At 40.9% G+C, this 22695-nt stretch overlaps 1 protein-coding gene across 1 annotated transcript in view; it reads left to right on the forward strand.

Moving 5' to 3' along the window:
- FMNL2 (formin like 2) overlaps window positions 1-22695 on the forward strand; it is a 323204-nt gene that overhangs the window by 204979 nt on the left and 95530 nt on the right. Inside the window, 3 exon segments of the mRNA XM_059393967.1 lie at window positions 1805-1881; window positions 11346-11429; window positions 14471-14623. Coding sequence (XP_059249950.1) covers window positions 1805-1881; window positions 11346-11429; window positions 14471-14623 — 314 coding nt within the window.

Below are 22695 nucleotides of genomic sequence, written 5' to 3' on the forward strand. Positions count from 1 at the left end.
AGAGGAGAAGAGGGTGACAGGACCCCCCCATGCTGAGCGGGGTCCCAGTCTTCATCTGGACACCAGGGGCTGCCTGGCTCTCCCCACCCCACATCCTGCTTTTCCAGCCTTCCTCTCTTCCTCCTTGTCCTTGGATGCCTTCATCTTTGGACCTGGATGACTCTCCACTGGAATTGTGGCAGCAGAGAAGGGTCCCTAACATCCTGAGCTAGAATTCCCACAGCCTTTTTTTGGAAGACCATGTAATATGCAGGTGGTTTGAATTCTTAGCACAGAAAACATGGAACTCTTCCTAGAAGGCACAGCCCATCAAATGTCCTACTTCCAGAGTGGCCCAGAAGTTCAGTTAATATAAATACATGTTTCTGGAAGAAATTGTGTTCCAGAGAGCCCGTGTGCATCCTGACCCAGTGATATGTGGAAATCGTTTAGAGTTGAGAGGATAGAGAAGCATACATTTACTGCCGGAGTGGGGTTTGTTGAAGAAAGAATGGCCTGAGGGAGTTCTGGAAGGATTTGTGGGATTTTGATGGGCCAAGGAATGAGGAAGGGCATTCCCAAAGTAGGAGGGACCTTCCAAATGAGGGCACCTGGGCAAAGGTAACTCTGAATGCTTATTCTTGGGAAATGTTAGGTTTTACAGAAAATAATTAACATAGCAGTCCTGAGATGGCTACCTTAGAAAGATCAGCTTCCCAGAGTGGCTGGCTCTTGGTTGGCAGCTGGGGACTTGCATTTCAGGAGAGTTCATAACTTTCTTGATAAGAATGATTCACTGTGCCAACAATACGGTGCGTGCTGAAGGCCTTTTTGCTTGAGGGAGTCTGGACTTCTGGTATGTGCTAGGCAGAGGATGCTGAAGTGTCCAGACTCCCGTAAAAACTCTGGGCACTGAGTCCCTGGTGAGCTTTCCTGGTGGACCCATTTCACAGATACTATCATTTGTGATTCCTCTGGGAGAAGACTGCTGCAAGCTTTTATTTGGTTTCTTCTGGACTTCAGCCCATGCACCTTTCCCTTTGTTGATTGTACCTTGTATGTTTCTGTTGTAATAAGTCTTAGCTATAAGAACAACTATAGGCCAAGTCCTAGGAGGGAGTCTTTACAAATCATTGAAATTAGGGCGGGGGGAGTTTCAGGGACCCCCAACACTTGGGCTTATTTGTGAATATTGTTGTAGAGAAGGGAGAAGTAGCCTACTTACTCAAAGACACCTAGTACATGAAATAAGAAAATTTTCCCGGTCCTTTCTCATAAGCTGACTTTCATGATAAAACAATTTGTGTCCTTTGCAAAAAGAAAGGTGAGAGAAGCCCACTTTATTTATTTATTTTTTATTTTAGCATTTTTTTCCTTTAAAGTCAGTTAATTAACATACAATGTATTATTGGTTTCAGAATAGAGGTCAGTGATTCATCAGTCTTATAAAACACCCAGGGCTCATTACATCGTATGCCTTCCTTAGTGTCTGTCACCCGGTTACCATATTCCCCCACACGCCTCCCCTCCAGCAACCCTCAGTTTGTTTCCTGTGATTAAGAGTCTCTTATGGTTGGCCACACTCTCTGATTTTGTCTTGTTTTATTTTTTCCTCTCTTCCCCTATGATCCTCTGTTTTGTTTTTTCAGTTCCTCATCAGTGAGAGCGTACGATAATGTTGTCTTTCCCTGATTGACTTACTTCACTTAGAGGGAAGCCCACTTTAAAAGCAGAGATATTTTCATATTGGGGTAAACTTATTACTAATGGCACTTAACAGCAGTTGATAAAAGGTTTTGTGAGAATATGTGTTCTTGCATTCTAGAAATTCAGACGGCGTGTTCAAGAATCCACACAAGTGCTAAGAGAACTGGAAATTTCTTTAAGAACCAACCATATTGGGTAAGTGTGCCCATTTCACATTTGGCTTTAAGGCTTTTGGACACTTTACAAAGTGACTGAATCGTATCCAAAGAATTAAGCTTCCTTGCTAATCATTGTAAGTCAAGAGACTGAGGTTTAGATGGGTGGAACGTTTGTTGGTGCTCGAATCGCTCACTGTGCAAAAGTTCGTAGAAGCAGAGCAGCCTTCGATTTGGGCTGTTTATAACAATCCTAAAATTCTTTGCTTGGATGCAGTGATAGTGTTTGGTCTCTTGGGTGCGTGACCATTCCTGGCAAACTGGGAGCTCCCACCAGGTAATGAACTCAGATGCTGGCTGTCTCTTGGCTGTCACAGAAGTTCTCTGAGCTCGTTCGTTGAAGCTGCTTTATTGTCCTTTCTTCAGTTCCAGAAGGGAAGAGAAGCTGGGATGATGCCCCCTTCTACCCTTCATTGCCCTGAGTTGTTCTGAGTCTCTTCGTCTTGCATTCCAAAGTTTTTAGGACTGGGAGTGTAAAATCCATTCTAGAAAGTAAAGCTTGGGAAATCTCAATGCTAAGCATTACTGAGAGTTTTTTATGTGGCTTGCTTCTAGCAAGTACAACTTTGAGCATATGCTCCCTTACTCCTAGAACAGCATCATTGTACAGTGCCTTAGAATAACATGGCTTATCTCTGTGGTGGGATGCCGGGATCCTACTTTGTAGCTTTAGTTCTTCCTAAAGTACCTCTTGGACGGACATCCAGCAAGTTATTCAGCTTCTGTGCATTTTGATTCTTTGAATTTAATGGCAGGAAGACTGTAGATTTTTGATCTTTCAGAACTTTCTCCTGTGACATTTTTTGCAGATCTATTGGAAATGAAGTTTTGCATGTATGGTACGGTATAGTTTAATAGATTATTCCATTAAAAAATATACTACAGGGGCACCTGGGTGGCTCAGTCGGTTAAGCCTCTGCCTTCAGCTCAGGTCATGATCTCAGGGTCCTGGGATCGAGCCCCGCATCGGGCTCTCTGCTCAGCAGGGAGCCTGCTTCCTCCTCTCTCTCTCTGCCTGTCTCTCTGCCTACTTGTGATCTCTCTCTGTCAAATGAATAAATAAAATCTTTAAAAAAATATATACTACATAAATAATAGTTTACTTCTACTTAAGACTATTTTAGGTATAAGCCAATAAAATGGTTAATTTCCACAGTGATTTCAGAATAAGCTTTTTAAAATTGTGGATCTGCAAGGCTAACTGATACATGATGAAGCTTGGGTGAGAACGTTCATTTCCTAGAGGATAACTGTGCATCTGTCACCTTGAGAATGAAGTATTTGGAAAAGAACTGATTTCTAAAGTTGATAATCACTTTGTTTGAGAAAATGGGCTATCAAACAGTGGATCATAGAATCATGACTTTAGAACCAGAAGAGAAATTAAGGATTCCCTAGTTCTTCATTTTACAGATGAAAAGCATTCGGGAACAGAGAGGGTGAGTGACTCCTGCAAAGTCCATGACTGTACAGCCCAGGTGCTGGGGTTCAAAATGCTATGTTCTTTTTCTTATGTAGTTTAATCTGGCAGCTCTTTCTTGGAAAGTAAGTAAGATAATCAGGACTCTGGGATCAAAGCAATGAGGCTTGTCTTCTGGGGGTGAAAGTCGTGGTGATTTAATACAGTTGGGCATCCAAGCTTGGGAAATACAAATACTTTCCCGTATTTGGGGATCAGGAACTAGATTCCATTTGGTAAGGTCCAACCCCGTACTGTTGGCACTTGGGATCGACAACGGTGGAATGAGCTGCAGCCAGGGCTTCTCAAATTGTCGATGAGCATTTCTTCAAGCACTGCTGAAATAACGTGAAATTGACCATCAAATACCAAAGCAAGACAGTCATTTCCAATACAGAGTTGGCTGAGTAGAAGAGCTGTGGTTGGGTGGGAGCCAGTGCAAATCTGTAAGCAATCGGAGTGGTGTGCTGTTTTGGATGCTGTAGGCATGTTGAACGATTCTCACATTTCTTTCTTCTTGAGCATCTGAACTTTCCCTTTGTCTACCACCTATGTGTGAGACTTTCTGAAAGCTTTGGCTTTAGCTGCAGAAACATTCACGGAGGTGCCTTGTCTGGTTGTATGCAACCACTTATTAGCCTAGCCTTGTGCAAAACGAAACCATGCACACCAAGGTTTGGACCTGTCTCTACTGTCCTGAAAACCCAAGCCTGTGCCGGACTCTAATTCTGATGGAAATGAACTCGCTTGACCTCGTTTGATAGGGAAATCTTCTGAATTATTCAGTAGTGTGAAAATAATCAATTACTACAGTGAGGAATTCTTGGAATGCAATGGGCTATCTAAGGGATTCATAGACTTTATTGTACTCTCTTGAGGTACCGTATTAGAATGGTAATTGGGTGCCCATTGGTTCAGGTTTTGCCATGCCCTTGATTAGTTATTAAATAAGCCACTTAGCTAAAGTACATAAATTCTTTGTATTTATTTACCGTGTGACCTAAGTTAACTTCTCATCTATAAAATGAGGATAATGATATTTGCCAATAGAAATGTTGCAAGGTTAAATGAGATAAATTTATAAAAGAACTTATATAGGGTCTCATACAAATATTGACTCAAAATATGATAACTGTCGTTAGGCTTGTTGCAAGCAATATTTAATCAATAATGTTATGTATCTCTAAGGAATTCCATACAGAGATTGTACTTTCTCTCTCTGAAATGACCCTGACACCTAGGAGATCGCAATTCCCAGAAATGAAAAGGAAGAATTACATTTAAAAATCTACTTGTCCTGAAGAAGTTATTCTTGGCAAACGCTTGTGTTTTAAGTTTAAAGTCTGGGGCTTTGCTGCGATAACATTCCAGGCTACAGCTTTGTCAAGTGAAGGGTCTGTTCTGAGTTTTGATATAAGCCGAAAACTCTGTAAATGGAGCAATCTTCTAAGAAAGAAAATTAATTTTCTTTGAGCCAAATTGAAATAAGAATTGGACTCGAAAAAATCTTATTCATTTACCCTTAGGAACTGTAATAATAGAGAAGAATTAGATGACGACTAATCCAAGCCCTTGAAATGACTCAAAATACCATTGAAAGGAGCCACACACTGTGAGACCACATTGGCTCTGCGGCGTGAGTGGGCACATGTCATGATATTTTGGATGTCAGGATGATAAGAGTCAAGGGGTGGGGATGGTGGTGAGCTGGATAGGTTTATGGGCTTTATTCCATGGCACTGAGGTATAGCTTCTCTCTCCTTGGAGGTACTCTATTTTAAATAGAGCTCTCCATTATGATAGAAAATTGCTTTTCATCCTGAGTGGGAGAACATAGAAGTTCTGAAAGATGCTCATTTCACTTTATCTCACTGGAGCTGAAAGAATGGGCCTGAGGTTGTGGGAGCAGTGTGCCAGCTGGCAGGGACAAGGTTTGTACAAAGGCGAAGGAACCCGGAAACTCTCAGAGAAGGTCTGTCTTCCCTCCTGCATTTCCTGGTGTCTTGGTGACCCAGTTCTGGCTGGGCCAGGCCAAAAGAGAAGAGAGGAGTAAGGCTGGTTTTAACGGGTATACAACATGTCTGGGGGATGAGCATATCAAGCGACCCTATAATTAATTCATTCTTAGTTGTCGAGTCTTTGAAATCCTCAAGATTGCTATCTTATCATTTATTAAACATGTTCAGTGTGTTATTTCTTACAAAAATCTTATTATTGGCCTTAACCTCTGAGCCTGTTTTATAGATGAGGAAACTGAATCACTTATTAATTATCTTGCTCCAGTCCCCGTAACCGAGAAGGACTGAGATTTGAACTTAGATACGTTCCGATGTTATCTATACTGGAAGTTATTAAATTTTTTTGATTTAGGATGCCTTAACTCTCTTAAATTATTTTGAACCCTAATATGCTTTTGTTTATATGGAGTTTTTTTCTCTTAATGTTTACCATATTGGAAATTTAAACCGATAAATGTTAATTTTGCTTATTCAATCGAATTTAGTATTTATTTTAAGGTAAATAATATACATATATAAATACAAAATGGTAAACATAGCATGGACAACATATTTGGTGAAAAATAACTATTTTCCAAAGCAAGAAGGAAAAATTAGTGACAAAGATGGGACTGATTTACATTTTTACAAATCTCTTTAATATCTGGTTAATAGAAAGCGGCTGGATTCAGATTTCTTTGTCTGCATTTGATTTGTTGTAATATGTTGTATTGTATGCAAACATATGTATGAGGAAAACCTGGCCTTACACACATACGTCACTTGAAAAAAGTAGTGTTTTTTTTTTTTTTTTTAAGATTTTATTTATTTTTTTGACAGAGATCACAAGTAGGCAGAGAGGCAGGCAGAGAGAGGGTGGGGGAAGCAGGCTCCCCACTGAGCAGAGAGCCCAATGCGGGACTCGATCCCAGGACGCTGGGATCATGACCTGAGCTGAAGACAGAGGCATAACCCACTGAGCCACCCAGGCGCCCTGAAAAAAGTAGTTTTTAAATAAACATTTCTGATTTTTGTGGATATTCTTCTTTGATAATATACCATTCTCCAAGGAGCAGTAATTAGAGTTCCTTGCAACGTGGGATCTGAAATGCTATCAGTGAGCTTTTGTACTTTGTTAAATTAAAATTCACTGTGCTGTTTTGAAAATTGAATAGGTCTTTCTACCCAGGTGTAATTTTGAGTAGCATCATGAATTGGTCTTCTGAAAAATGTTGTTTCACTGGGTTATACCGATCTTTAAAAAATGGAGACATTTTATTCTACAATATAAAAACAGTCGCATTTGTTAATAATTACCAGTCTCATCTGAATATACTTTAAGTACCAGGAAGTTGTCAAGCTTGTGGTCAATACAAGTGTTCCAAAATATTCCTTTTTTTGGTGGAAACCTCAAATTTTATCATGGACAACAAATGCCATCAGTTCTTTTCCTTGAGATGGCAGGCTCACTTCATTCACTTTTGAGAAAATTTCTGTCAAACACCCAAGACAGAATAACCACAGTTGTTAGTCATTTTACATTTCATGTAAAAAACAACAGCTAGTTCAGTCTGTGACTCAAACAACTGCACAGGTGCTTTTCCTGGAGACAACTGTGGTCCTAGGGTAGGCAGCAGAAGTACTTTATGTGGGCTTTCCATTTTGTCACATAGAAAATGTAAAAGATATAACCTCAAGGGACAGGCATTAGTAATAATGCATAATTTTCATTGCTTCATTAAGAACCGTTTCAAATGAAGCTGACTTTTTGTTTGCCTTCCAAGGGCTTGGTGTGAGAACACAATAAAGAGGTGTACTTTGGCTAGCTGAAGTTTTATCCACTATTCCTTTTGTACCATCATGCAGGTGCCAGCACTGTGAAAAGCCAGTACGATCTTAATATTTTTATGAAAATGGTTGTAATGTCACAAACCCTTCAGAGGGTCTCGGGGCCTCCTAGTGCTGTGGGGGGCTATGCTGAGCCCCAACTTGGGATGCCATCTTGCAGGATAGATTTGGTAGCTGATGCTGAATCTGGGGAATGCTTACCTTCTTTCTCTTGCTTCTCATGATTTTTTTTTTTTCATGATTTTTCAGCAGCTGCAGTTTCCAGCCTGTGTTAGGAGTGCCTCTCTAAGGAGACAGACAAAAGGAGTTCACCCCTTGTCCCTTTATCTTGTGATCTTGGGTCTGCTTTGTTTGATCTCAGAAATTTGGAACCAGAAAGTTCCCTTGAGACTTCATTTTCTAGATCAGAACAATGAGATTCTAAAACTAGTAGTGGGGGCGGGGGAACAGGGCAGAGAGAAACCAGCCTCTCTGAAACAGCTTTGACCTGTCTACAATAAAGCAGTGACTCTTGTGTCTGTGCACTCAGATCCCTTCCTTGAGAAAGACTTTTTTCCCCCAGAGCGATTTTTCATTATCATGGTTTCTTCCAGCTCCTGAGCCCCTGATTTAGAATTTGCCTAATTCAGATTTACAACATATGGTAATTACCCTGAATCTGTGGGGTACTCAGTAAGTGATGCGTGCTGTTGGAGTCAGAAACGATTCTAGTTTCCAAAACCTATAATCATCCAATTTGAAACGGTGTGCGTACTGGCAATATGTAAAAAAGTGTGTGGAGCATGCACAGAAGTGAAAAATGGAAATTATTTACTAGAGGAACCCTAAATTTATGATATGTCATTGCATGATCACCTGAATAAATCTACATAATGGGACATCCATTTTTTTTTTTTATGCCTTTAGATTAAAGATACTGCTTTGAAAGTTGCCCATTTTTCATTTTTACCCATTTTCTTTCTATATTGTTTTCCTTTCCCCAGAAGCTGACTCTTACCTCTGTTCTCTCCCACACAGACTATCCCAAGTGTGGCGGGGACAGAGATTGAGAGAACCAGAGGGGTTGGGGGAGGTGAAGAATTTTTTTTTTCCTGTAAACCCGTCGTAGCCTTTTTGCTGCAGTGACTTTGCTAACCTGGTATCATTGGACAGAGGAAATAGGTAGTCAGCCGTGGTGGATTGTTCTTACTCTTTCCTAAATCACCTAGGGGTATCTGGGCCAGATCAAAGACCCAGGGAACATCACATGGCTTAGAGAAACAGGGCTAGCTTTGTGGAATCGAACCTCTCAGAGGCAGGACCTGATACATGCTAGCCGACTGGTTAGGAACCGTGCCCTTCACTTTCAACATTGTGTTAAGGCACTTACGCTCCAAGTCAGTGAGTGAGGGTGGAGGAACCTAGGAGGGCATGGAGATGAAGCAGGAGAAGCTCATAATAGTTCTTATCCCTGAATCAAAATACATGCATATTAGCATTTTGAGTTGAGAATCGTGGCTCTGGATGTACTTGGCTCTTTCCTTCCTTCCTTCCCTCCCTTCCTTTTTTTTATTTTTATTTTTATTATTTTTTTTTTTTTGTATTCTCTTATCTGTGAGTCATTTGCCTTCTCTACTTTGTGGCCAAACTCCCTGAGTTGGAGGTGCTGGCAGTTGAGACCATGACAGGTCCACGGAGTGTCCCGGACCATCCCTACTTCTTAGGGGCCGTGTGTCTGGGAGGTCAACCAACTACAATAGTGGTGGTTCTCAGCTCCTACACTGGAGTGTTTTTATGAGCCACTGGGATAGAGAACGTGGGACTTAGATGACTCTGAAGACTCTGGAACGGAGGGCGACTTTGCATTCTAAAGTGAACACCCCTGCACCCAGCCCCGGGGATTCCCGCCACACACCTGCCACTGTGGGCCAGCCGCAGTGGTGTGGTCAGAGCCCACAGGCCAGGGCCACAGGGAAGCCTTGGAGAAGCTGTTCAGGGACTTGAGTTTCAAGAACGGCTAGTCCATGGATTTCATAGTGAGTGCCGGCCTTTGTCTAGTCTCCTACCAGTTATAAACAGGAAATGTGTATTGTGTGTGTGTGTGTGTTTACCTCTTTCTAGGCTTCTCATTATTAGCACTTAAAAACATCTCATGCCTCCTGAGATCTAGTGGTATAGGGAGAATCATTAAAATAAATTAGCCAAAAGTATCCCGAGGTAGATGCCGTGAGCTGGTGTATGTGCTGGTCTGGAAGGGAAGTTTCAACAGGACTGAGAACCAGCTCTCAAGAGGCCCGATGGGTGGTTCTTTTGCTTGCCACCCCAGGTTTTTTGTTTTTTGTTTTTTAATTAATGGTTATTTGCTTCCGTAGGGCTGTATTGGGTGCCTACTTTTTGTGATAGCCTGCCTGAGGCATGTGAGGGAAAATAAAGAGATAAGCTGTCTGTTTTTCCTGCTTTGCTGCCCTCTGGGACTCCCCGCAGGCCTGAGTTTGCATCCCAGAGTTGGTAGAAGTATGAGAAAGAATGAGCTTGAGGGTAAAACAAAAGAACAAACAGAAACAAAGGAGAAGGAGCCCCCAAAAGAATTTTAAAACAGGCATCCTGAGTCCACCAGATTTTTTTTTCTTCCTTTAAGACAAAGATTTTGAGGGGCACCTGGCTGGCTCAGTGGGTGAAAGCCTCTGCCTGCGGCTCAGGTCATGATCCCAGAGTCCAGGGATGGAGCCCCACATTGGGCTCTCTGCTCAGCAGGGAGCCTGCTTCCCCTCTCTCTCTCTGACTGCCTCTCTGCCTACATGTGATCTCTCTCTCTCTGTGTCAAATAAATAAATAAAATCTTAAAAAAAAAAAAAAAAAGACAAAGATTTTGAGGGGTTGCTCAGCCTTAAAGTTAAAATTCGATTGTGTTGTTCTCATAGTTTATAAAACTGGCTGTCGTGTTTAGAGCAGGTGGGGCTTTCTTTTGGCTTGGTGTTTATGGAGGAAGGCAATCAGGTTGGGAATGCATTTGGCTGATGTACCTCAAGGTTTAATCAGGTATCATACATTCTTCAAAGAGGAATGTCCTGGAGGAAATCTGCAATGGGCGGTGACAGGTGCTTATCTTCTGTACCTGAAGGTTCAGTTTGACCATAGGGCTTCATTGTTAAGAGTTACTATGAAGTGCAATTGAAAATGAGTAAAAATTCTCAGTAAACTGCATTCAAACCCACCACTCAAAGGCAAGGTGATATTACTTAAAATGAATTAAAAAAAAAAAAAAAAAAAAAAAAAAAAAGAAGACATGATATGTCATGTCTTGGCTTTGTTAATGGTATGTGGTGCCTGCAAGTTTTTAAGAGGTTTTAACATTCATGGAAAAAATTAAGCAGATCATGATCCCTATTGAATTTCCAGGAACCCCTAAACACTGGTGTCTCATTGGCTACTTGAGTGTTTTCGATGGCTTAGTGTGCCAAGAAGGAGTTGAATGTGGACTTGGAATCATGCCTGGATTTCAGTGTGCATGTCGTCACGTCCCGGGCCTGCCACATTCCCCGTGCAGTCTTGGCTCCTTGAACAGGCTGTGGGTCACTTGTGGTGGAAAATGTACAGTTAGCAAGTTCCTTTTTTTAGAATACTTCTTACACTTTATGCTAAGTCTCCCAAGTAGTAAAATGCAAGGGAGATGCAGGTCTACATTTTGCCCCCTCTTCTTATACATTGAAATGCTGTAGTTGTTTTTGTTTTTGTTTTTGTTTTCCAAAGATTTATTTATTTTAGGGAGAGAGTGGGGGGGTGGGGAGAGCAGAGGGAGAGAGAGTGTTGGAGCAGACACTACCCCCTGCTGCCTCCCTGCCCCCCAACACACAGTGCAGAGCCCGGCACTGGCTCCATCCCAGGACCCTGAGATCATAACCTGAGCCGAAACCAAGAATGAGATGCTTAACTGACTATACCATCCAGGTGCCCCAAAATGCTGTGGTTTTTTGGTTTGGGGTTTTTTTTTTTGTTGTTGCACTATGGAAAAGTTCCTCCTAGGTGTGATGGAGTCTAGGCCTTCCTCCATGACTCCCTCTCGGTGAATGTTTCTGGCAGAACAGTAACAGCGTTCCCTGGGCTCTCTCACAGCAGACCGTGTGATGAGCCTCTTTAATATTTGTCTTTATTTTTTGACAGATGGGTCAGAGAGTTTCTGAATGAAGAAAACAGAGGTCTTGATGTTCTAGTGGATTATCTGTCATTTGCCCAGTATGCGGTAACGTAAGTAAAACTTGGCTTGTTGGCTTTTGAATTTCTTGTGGTCACAGAAGATGGAAGTGAGTGGCAAAATTCTATACCACACCGAGGGGAGAAACCCAGAAGCAGATGTTGTAAGGTTTAAGGAGGCTTGTTTCTACTCAAGTAACTAAAAGCAAATCATAGAATCATCCATAGAAATGCTTTTAAGGCAAAAGTAAAATAGGGAAGTAAAAATCACCCTTAGAGTCCTTATTTTCAAAAGTGCTCTCCTTAGTGCTCAGCTTACATAAATCCATATGGTAGATGAACGTGGCAGTCACTGAAGGAGGTGTAAGATGTATTGCTGGGTGAATAAAGCAAGACACGGAAAAGAAACTTTTTGTTAAAAAAATTATGTATATGTATATGTTTGTTTGTATTTGTATGTGCTAGTAAATGCAGAGAAAATGATAGCAGATATACCAAATCAAGTAGGACTGGAAAAAGGAATTAACAAGAGGCTTTTCCATTTTCTACTTTATATGTATTTGTGTTGTTTTGACTTACCTTTCATCAGGTGAAGGCGGAAAATTGCAAAAGACCAGGAAGGAAAATCAATTTAGTTAACCTTGTTTCTTGTTAATTCATAAAATTTTCCCTTTTGCTAGGCTTCTGGAGGAATTTACAACAGAAATGAAAAGTGTACATTTGGATGCGACATTCTTTTTGCATTTACTTCTTTAATCAAAGAATATTGCAGTATCCACCGATTCTCTTTCTCTCTGTCTCTTTGTCTCTGTCTCTCTCTCTCTCACACACACACACACACATACAGACTGAGGAAGTAATACTGTATTTTTAATTTGACCGGAAGACATTTGGGTGCAGGTGGTGTTTCTCCCCCTGTCCCCCGCCCCAATGCTTCTTTTAAAAGCAGTAACTTGTTTTTTATATTGCATCACTCCAAAGAAGTTCTAAGACTTAACCAGATGTTATAATCCTCAGCACTTCCTTAAGAATTCTTGGGAAGGAAGCTGTAATTACTCCTTTCTAGTGGATACAGAAATTACAGTACCAACTGAAACTGGCTTGATCAGTTTCAGGTTTGATATCTCCTGTTTATGATATGGAAAAGAGTAAGAAACACCAATAGACACATTCTTGCCTTTCTAGAAAGTTGTCCTCTGAAATATCCTAGTTTTATAGTGTGTTCCTCCAAGGATTGTATCTTATCTATGTCCATTGTGTCAAAAACTGCTAACTTCTCTTACACTTAATATTATACGACAAAACACAATAATATTACCCTGCTGCATAATTTAGAATCTGGAGGAAGAGTTTTGGAATTAAGGAAGAGCTAAGAGACTTCAGTTGTAGTGAAAAAGGATGGCATGCTATGTATTACATGTTTGCTATAATTTACCTTTTATCTACATCACAGTAGAGCTCATGCACCCAGCTTTCCCAGGCGTACCCTCACTTCAGACCAGTGGGAGAAAACAGAGTTACCATGAGGGAATTTTAGATGTGGCATAAGACCAAATCCAGCAGAAGATCAGAATTCAGAGTTTTGGTTTCCTTCTTCACTTTTTTTTTTTTCTTCTTGGCATTACCTTTACATGCTCTGCTGATTAATTTTGGTTTTGTGTTGCTTTATTTAGGTAAATTATATATAGAGACATAACTTACATTTTTTCTTGAAACTAATGGGTTGAAAAACTTCTTACTGTCCTTTTGGCTTGTGGTAATTTCCTAGCCCAGGTAATGTGCACCAGTAGGGCTCATCCTCCCTTCCTAGAAAAGGATACTTCACTAAGGTGTGTTTCTTCTCCTCCTGCTCCATGAGGTGGGCGAGCTGAGAGGAGCATAAGCCTGTGGGACAGCTGAAGGACGTGGGGGTGCTGCATAGTGACTTGGAGAGAATGTTGATGACATGGATGGTGTTAGGGGTGCCCCGTTGGCTTACCTTCTCCAATATCAGTTGTAGGCTTCTGTTTTTAGTGTTTAAGGATTTGATTACTCAGTCCCACCTCTTTTCTGTTCAGCTCTGCTTCCTGCATCCCAAGGCGTGACAAACTTGCCAGATGGATTCACTGACGATCTGTCCTGGCCGCCGCCTGGCTTAGTATTTAATAGAGGGACAGCATCGCCTAGTTTACAGATGACGATTCTAACAAAATATTTTATTTTGGCGATGGTACCCTTATGAAAAGTCATCCTTATTATTGCCAATATGTATTGTTACTGTCTGTTCTGAGATTGCTGTCCAAACCTTCCATCTGGTATTAATTACAGCCGCCTTCTGTTTATTCTCTGTCTGATCAGGTGTTGCTGGGTGGAACTAGAGGTAGAAACAATTGATAAAATATATTTTTTTGAGAAGGCAGAGCTTCTGTCTTTGGGATGGGAAAATGCACAGAACACAAAGGCCTGGCTGTTTAAAAATTTTGTTCCCCAAATTATACAAGAATGAGCAACTTAACTTGCCATTTATTCTAACATGGTCAACATGAGTAATAACCTCAAAAAATGTCAGAGAAACACCAGTCCTGCTTTAAAGAGCACCACATTGGGAAGAGATTCCAAAATCAAAGCAAATCCATAACTTTGCAAGTAATGTATCACATATGGTTGGAAAAGTACACTTGCCAACACACTAGGAGAAAATGCTCAGTGAAAATTGATGGGTAGGAATAAATTAGTATAAGCCTACATATTGACTTGTTAAAGCAAAATGAAGACAGCTGGAAGACGTTTCCCTGCCCTTCCACCATAGCATTGTTAGCCGTTGGTAAGTTAGTAAAACTTGTAGTAAAATACAAATGATACGGTGCTATGAATTTTTCCCTGTTGTTCATCTGTATGTTGGCCTTGCCCAGTATTTGTCATTTTGGATTTTCGAGGCTAGCTCTGAGTCTGTGGACATTCTTTGGCATTGGTGTTGCCTTTTCAGTTTCCTCTACTTGTGAGGACCCCCGCCATCGGGTGCAGATGCGCGGTCGGAAGGAGCCGGTTAGGCATAGCCGTGTAATTGTGTGATTGTCCACTTTTAGGTCTTGAGTGGGATCTCTCTTTTGTTTTAGTTTTGATTTCGAGAGCGTGGAAAGCACGGTGGAGAGCTCGGTGGACAAATCAAAGCCGTGGAGTAGGTCTATCGAGGATCTGCACAGAGGGAGCAACCTGCCCTCCCCCGTGGGCAACAGCGTGTCCCGCTCAGGAAGACATTCTGCGCTGCGGTGAGTTTCGTGAACCCAGAGGGAGGTGCGTTCGCTGGGTGATGCTGGGACAGCAGAGCGCCTCACTTTTGTGGCTGGTCCTGTACCACGCAGTGCTGTATCTTTCCGCACAGCACTTGCATCTCCGGTGAGGCAAAGGAGAGTTTCTGCGGAGATCATGGGATCATGACTAGGGCAATGCTCTACAGCTTTGAATAGTTTTGGGGAGACACCAGCCCTGCATTTGGCGTAGGAGGAGAATTCTGCTGCCGAATGGTAGAGTGCAGAGGACTCCGTAGATGAGTTTCCAAAACCAGGGGGCAGCTGACTTCGTGACTTCGTCTCTGTTTTCTGGGTCGAGGCAGCGCCTCTTGAGATTTGAGGATCTCAGGAATTCCTGGTTGACTCTTCATACTCCCCTCCCTTCTTCCAGTGGTAGCTCAGGTGTGTGTTCTGTGGGACGTGTTCTTAGAGGTGCAAGATGTTGCAGTGACCATTTTTATTTTTATTTTTTGAAGATTTTATTTATTTATTTGACAGGCAGAGATCACAAGTAGGCAGAGAGGCAGGCAGAGGGAGAGAGGAGGAAGCAGGCTTCCCGCCAAGCAGAGAGCCCGATGTGGGGCTCGATCCCAGGAGCCTGGGATCATGACCCGAGCCGAAGGCAGAGGCTTTAACCCACTGAGCCACCCAGGCCCCCCTGTAGTGACCATTTTTTATTAACTGAATGCTTTTAAGCAGTGTTCCTTTGGTTAGTGTGCTCAGTTGTCAACCTTTTGTTTCCTCTTAAGGATTCTTCTCCAGTCTGTCATGGCTGAAATGCCACCAAGCTGAGGAAAGATGGGTGCTGACTGTCTGTACGACTAATGAGTACAATATCACTAAGATTGTTCTCTCTTACCTATAGTCATTCATTCACCGAAAAATATTTTTGAGCTTCTGTAAATTGCCAGACACTGTACTTAACGTTAAGGTCAGGATGGCTAAATCAGAACTCCGGCCTGTCAAGGTAGAGATGGCATCCAGAGCAAGTTCATAAATAACTGAATAAATATTTTATTAATTAGCCTTCCCTTCCCCACTGCTGCTTATTCTTTGTAACCTAAAAAATTTATGTCACTTACTCTAGGCTTGATCTGGCACGTGGATGTTGTCCCTGTCAGTGTTGAAGATTCCCATGGGTATTGGGTCATTGGTAGTAGGGTCTGTGTGTCAAGTTGTAAGTCGTGAAAATGTGGCTTGCAGACTTTTCATATTATTAGTCCTCTGATTACTTCTTGTCCCTTTGACTTGGGTTTTGGTCATAGAAAGTAAATACCTCAATAATGAAGTTCAGGTTTGCTGACGGGTTTGACATTTGAATATGATGCTTCTGATCAACCAGTCAGATTTTCCATGTTTGGAGATGCCATAAATATTAATGGATATGAATGGTTTAATAATAATGAAGAGCAGTGTTTCAGTCTATCTCATGGTCTTTGCAACAGGCTGAGAACTCTATCACTAGCTAGCCTTCACCAAATCTACATGTGGACAGGCTGATTTGGAAGTTGAAGAAAGGCCAGTCATGTGTGAAGAATTCCCTTCATGACCTTTGTGTGTGAATAGGAATTCTTACCCTTAGTAGAGATATAATTATATGTAAGGAATTTAATTGACGAAGCACATTTTAAGTTGCTTTTTTATCGTTTCTTACCTGGAACGTATCACCTATTGGCCAGCTACCCCTCAATAAAGATCAATTTTCCTGATTAATAATTTGTTAGGGCTAATTTTGAGTTATGAGGACTGTTCATTGAGAGCACGTTGTTTGTGGAAGAGTGGAGGAGTCAGTAAAATATGGAAATATTTTTGATTCAAGGAGAACTGTAGTCCTGCACCCTAGAAGGCACAGGGCAGGGACATCCATGTCCAGCCTGACTTGCTTGACAGTTGGCTCAAGGTACATCTTGCTAGAATTCATTTTAAATTGGAAAAATTGACCCAAAGTGTAGGGATAGATACGATGGAGATGTTCTTCTGAGAAACGCAGGAAGTATTTGACCTTTCTGGTTGGCAGATGTGCTTGAAGATGACCAACTAAGAAACCCATATCACATTCTTCTGTCTTGCATCTGAACAGTTTCAGGCTGAGGAATGGAACATTTGGGTTTCCCTTGACTCTTCCTTGATGGGTTCTAGAAACTCAAAATCAATGTGGCAGTAACTTTCATGCTCCTTATTGATCTGAAGCTTAGTTGTTTGCTTTTGTTTTTAAACAACGTATATCAATGACATTCCATTCAGCTCTTGTAGTTCATGGATTTGTGCCTGGATTGTAATTCTGTATATGGTCATTTGATAGCATCTGTGACTTAAAAAAACCAAATGAACCGCGGTCAGAAGTACAGGCATGTGGTACATGTTGCTTTTCATATACCCAAAGATTGTTTACATTTCTTTTCTCTTCCTCCTCCTTCTCTCCCCTTTCTTTCTCTGCTCCCCACACTTCCTTCACTTTTTGGATTTCTTTTCGTTGTCCTTCTTTTCCATTCTGCCATCTCCTTTCTGATCGTCTTTGCCTCCTCTACTTTGTCCTTTCTCCTCCTACTGTCTCCCCTTCGTCTGGTTCCGTTCATTCCTTAACACCACCACCAGATGGTTTCTCTGCCTGAGTATCTTCAGTTCCAATGCCAACAGAGCTGCTTCTCTCCCTGTGGCCTCCAGAGTTTACAGTTTACACACTGGTGATGAGGCTTCAAACTGGAAAAAGTCGTAAGTCACGGGTGAGCATGATGGCCACGAGAGCTCATCGTACATGGTGGCAGGGTATCGTGACTGCTCCCATGTTATAATATGATGACCTCACGGCTCCCCATCACCCCGTACTAGAACAAAACCCACTGCCTTTTAAATTTTGATATACTCTGTTATCATATTATTATTCTTTAATCTAAGAATTTGATCCCCTAAGGTATATTGTATTCATGTTACCATTTTTTGGGAAAGCATAAAAGGGTATTAATTCATGTTCTGTAGCTTATTCTGGTAGCTTTGTTTGTTGGGAATATGTCTTTGGATCCAAATGCAGATTTTAGTTCCCTCCTCTTAATCTCCAGATAAGAATGTAGATTCAGTGATCTCATCCTTTATCACTTGGCAAAATGTGTTAGCTAAAGCTGGAAGAGGAAATGAGATTTTAAGAAATTTAAAACACTTTATAAGTGGGGCTTGATTAAAGAAAAACACCATTTTTAAAGAAAATTGTAATGTGACGCACTCTCCTCTTTGTATTCAGACTTCTTTTTTTTTTTTAATTTCTTTTTTAAAGATTTTATTTATTTATTTATTTGACAGAGGGCGAGAGATCACAAGTAGGCAGAGCGGCAGGCGGGGGAGGGGGAGGCAGGAAGCAAGCTCCCTGTTGAGCAGAGAACCCCATGTGGGGCTCCATTCCAGGACCCTGGGATCATGACCTGAGCCGAAGGCTGAGTCTCAACCCACTGCGCCACGCAGGTGCCCCAAACTTCATTTTTTAACTATTTAAAATGGATTAGTAAAAATTTTAGGACATGACATTCACCTTGAGTTATATCAGGTATTAGATTCTGTATTACATGAATTTGTCAGCTTGGCCAGTGGTCAAAATTCTGAGACTGATGCAGTAGTGACCAGAATTGTACGGTGTTGTAAGCCAAGAGTCTTGCGTGCCTTCAGTTAAGATTCCTGTTAACATGGCTGTAGGTCTAGCTAAAATAAATGGTGCTGTATATGCATGTGTGTACATACTAGGTTTTGGAAGACAAGGATTGTATTCAGATTTAAGGGACAGTGATTTTTAATTTTTAAGAATGATTACTTAATGCCATTAGACTTAAATAAGGAGTGACATAGACAGTAAATAAAAGCTTTGGGTTTTTAAAGAAATCCGTGGAGCACTAAGAGCCTGGAAGAAGGGGTCAGATTTTAACTGGGACTTGGGGTTACGGCCAGAGTTGCTATTCAGGGTGAGGAAAGTGCTTCTGGTGAAAGTAAAGTGAAGAAGCATGAGAGGAGCAAAAGCTTACATCAAAGGTCAGGCATGTTTGGGGAAGATGGAAGAAAGTGTCTTTTCTGGAGCAGAAGCTTTGTGATGGGGTAGAGGGTGGTTTAATGGCAAAATTGGGTCATATACATCCAAAGCTGGCAAGGCCTCGAGGGTCACCCCGATTGACCCTTCCCAATGTGGTGAGGAAACCAATACCCACGTTTCCTCTAAAATGTGAACTTACAAAAGTATTTATTCCTAAGATACCCCCAGAACAAATTTCACTGTTTTTCCTGAGATCATTATCTTAAAGGAATGACATTTCCTGAATAGTCATCATTCTGTTGACCACCTCTATCTTTAGTGAATTTACATAAAGAGATGACGAGTTCAGGGGCGCCTGGGTGGCTCAGTGGGTTAAGCCGCTGCCTTCGGCTCAGGTCATGATTTCGGGGTCCTGGGATCGAGTCCTGCATCGGGCTCTCTGCTCGGCGGGGAGCCTGCTTCCCTCCCTCTCTCTCTGCCTGCCTCTCCATCTACTTGTGATTTCTCTGTCAAATAAATAAATAAAATCTTTAAAAAAAAAAAAAAAGAGAGATGACGAGTTCAGATTTAGATCCTTGTTGATAAACATTTTTTCCCCCATGGGACTAATTTTTTTAAGTATTTAAAAAGAAGCACAGAGATGTAGAGAACATTGATACACTTTTTTCTGGGGAGGAAAATATTGAGTGTTCTCTGCCAGGCACGGTTCTAAGGACTTTGGTGATTTACCACTCCCAGTGGGTTAATGAGATAGTGGTGACTGTTATCCCTGAGAAGAAACTGAAGTCTGTAGTGGCTAAGCAACTTGCCTGGGACCAAACAAGCTAGGTAAGAGGTCAGACTGACTCCAACTTCCAAACCATGTTTCCTGCCTGTTTATGCACAGGGGGATTTTTTCCTCCTTCATTGATAGCCTTTTTTAATCAGGGTGTCCACGTGTCTTTATTCCACTTCGCAGAGATGCCAGAGGGTCTAGCGGAGACTTTGAGTGACGTGCTGGTCAATATGGCTGATCAGTCGAGGTATTACAGAACAAGTTAACACATGAAACATGAAAAAGTGTTTACTAAACAAAGGACAAGAGTAAGGCAGAAAGTTCTGTACTGATAAAATTTCATGGTCACCTATTTGCAGTTGGGAAGGCATTGAAAGGGAAACTTATTAAGTGAAAAAAGTGACTTTTTTTAACCACAGGGAGGATTATGAGTGAACTTTATGTTTTAGTTTTTATAATGTTTTTGAACTGGCCTAAAATACATGTAGTCTATACTTGTGAATCAGGGAGAGGCCACATAATAAAGAACCTTGAATTTTGGAATTTGGTTTTTATCTGGTAGGCAACGGAATGGGAAGTCCCATGAGGTGGTTGATCTTTTCAGGTGTGTAGGGTCTGGGGAATGTTTTGGGTGTTGATTGGAGGAAAAGATTGCTGTTGCTTGAATCTATGCAGTTGGTACCTGAAAAGCAGAGCAAAAGGCTAAGTATGAAGGGTAGTCAAAATGGAATTTGTGTTTATACAACTAATAATGATTTTTATTTGCTGAGTACAGACTGATTTACAATGAAAGTTTTGCTAACCTTGGTAAGTTTATTAATTGTTTACATGACTTCTTACATCTATGTAGTTTTATTTTACAGTTGCAAGAATTCCTGTTACCAAAAAACTTTAACTTGCATAATAATAAAAGAAAAATATACTGAAGGACTTAGGAGAGTGAAAAAATTGAGGCTTTTCCTAACCCATCCAAACTACAATAAAAAATAGCGTTCTTGCAGAATTCATATTTTGTGCCTTTGAGATCAACTCCTTAGCATAACTATGGCAAAGTCACGATTACAAATTCATTACTTTTAAATTATAAAATCAGTTAAAAATAAAAAAAAATTTAGAAGTAGGATTATCAGCTAGAAATGCTCACTTTTAATAAGCCAAGTCTGGTGACTTGGTGGCCTTAGGGGTAAAGAGAAAATTTTGCGTATGATTGATTAGAAGAGAAATAGAATCATTAGTAGAAATAGCAGAATTGGAATCTGGAAGGGATCTTGGATGTGATTAGTTGGATGTGGTTTGTCAATGAGACTCTGCACTAAGACCTTACTCTCCGAGGAGTTACCTTGTTCCTGCAGACCGGTTTCTGTGTGCATGCCTGTGGTCCATAGAGTTGATTAGGCTCTAGTGCGGCAAATACTTGTGTTCACAGCAGTTGTCCTGATTTTACTTAGATATATGGGAACACCAACTCTGTACCAGTTGGCTGGTAAGTCAGAGTATTCTAGAAGAGTGGAGCTCTTGGAAGCTCTTCCAAGTTCTTTTTCAACAGTAGCATTTTACCTTCAATTTTAATTGTTGGGGGAAGAAAATAATGTGACCTCTTAACTTTAAACCACTGTGGTATGAGATTAAAAAAAAGATCTCTGAATTGTGTAGTTGGAAGCTAAAGCACTTTTTACTTTGATTCGCAAGAAGAACTCATTTCTGTTCATTTTCCAGTTTATATGAATTAGGGATATAATTTCTAAAATGATCTCTGTCCTCTGTTCTCTTCCCTTTTCTGCCCCCAAGTTAGACAAAATCAACTCAGATCTTTTATAGTCCTCAGAATTGAGAGGTGTAATCTGTATTTTGTTTTACGTGTGTTCTTTCTTCTTAACTCCATATATTTGAACTTTGCATATGGAAAGATATTGAAAAATCTAATCTATTTCTATAAGGCCCAACTTATGGGGGAAAGACTAGGAAAAAAAATATATTAAAAAATTTTTTTCTCAAAAAAGTATTTTTTTTCTGAAAGCTTGAGTTCTTTCTGTCCATCTGATAAGATGGCAGATACTGACTGAAATTTTCATTAACACTGAATTTAGAAAGTGAGAAACAGAAAGTAAAGAATAAAGGTAAAAAAAGGAAAAGGGTAAGAGTAAAGGAGCGGGAGAAAAAAGAATGAGGAGACGATCATTATAACTAACACCTGAATATCACTTTTGAGGGAAGAGAGATGTTGAAGAAACTCCTTAGCATGACTTTTGTCCTGAAGATCTGAAGTTCCAGAAAATGAAGTAATTACCTATGAAATAAAGACTTTCTAAATTTGCAGACTCTGTAGAAATAATCTGCAACTATAGACTTTCAGTTTTACTTTTCGGCACATTCTGTAAGCAAAAATAACTGAAGATGTCGGGTTGTTGTGTTTCAGATTTTTGTATTTCTTTGTTTATTTGAAGTTGTAAAAAGAGAAAGCTATACTTGGGTTAAGAATGTACCTTTCAGCTTTTTAGCTGGGAGCCCATTTCGATGGCCGTGCTAGTGAAAATGGCGACAGCTTTAGTTTTAGCTTGTAGTGCACCATACAGGCATCTTAGTCAAGCATTTCCGATTCCTAGAAACCCCGATTTCACTTGTTCCCCCTCTTCATTGGGTCTTTTCTCCAATGAAAGACCAGCTGAGAGAGGCTATGATATGGAAATCATCTGGCCAATGCATAGTTGGGGGCCTGTCTCACAGGTACTCTGGTTGGTAAAGATGATAGGCTCTGGGACCTGCCTCCCATGTTAGGAGATTAAATTAATTCCTGTAAAGAACTTGGCTCAGTAGTGAGTAGTCAGTCAATGTTAACCTCACAGGATTGAAAGAAAACTTGAGGATGACTCTGGAACTTCCTACAGCTGTGGTCCAGTACCTTCATCATCAGCTAGACTTATCACATACAGAAAGATCCATAAACTATTTGGAGAAGATCTGTGGCTGATAAAGGACACATCTTCATTATACCTTTTGGGAGGCATTCAAAGATTATTAACCCCATTTTTGAGATGAGGAAGCCAAGTCTGAGAGAAGTTATCCAAACCTAGTAATAGAGCCAGGATTTAGAATCAGTCTTCTGACTTCTACGTCGAGTTTTTTATGATTCGATTGAGAAAAATATATGTATGTGTGCTCCTGCGCCCGGTCATATGCAAGTGTCCTGAGTCTAACCAAAACCAAAGTATGGAGCTTAAGAGGCTAGAGTGAATGGTAAAACCTAGGGGAGATTCATGATGGGGTCTG

The sequence above is a fragment of the Mustela nigripes genome, chromosome 3 (genome assembly GCF_022355385.1).
Source record: "Mustela nigripes isolate SB6536 chromosome 3, MUSNIG.SB6536, whole genome shotgun sequence".
Lineage (NCBI taxonomy): Eukaryota > Metazoa > Chordata > Mammalia > Carnivora > Mustelidae > Mustela > Mustela nigripes.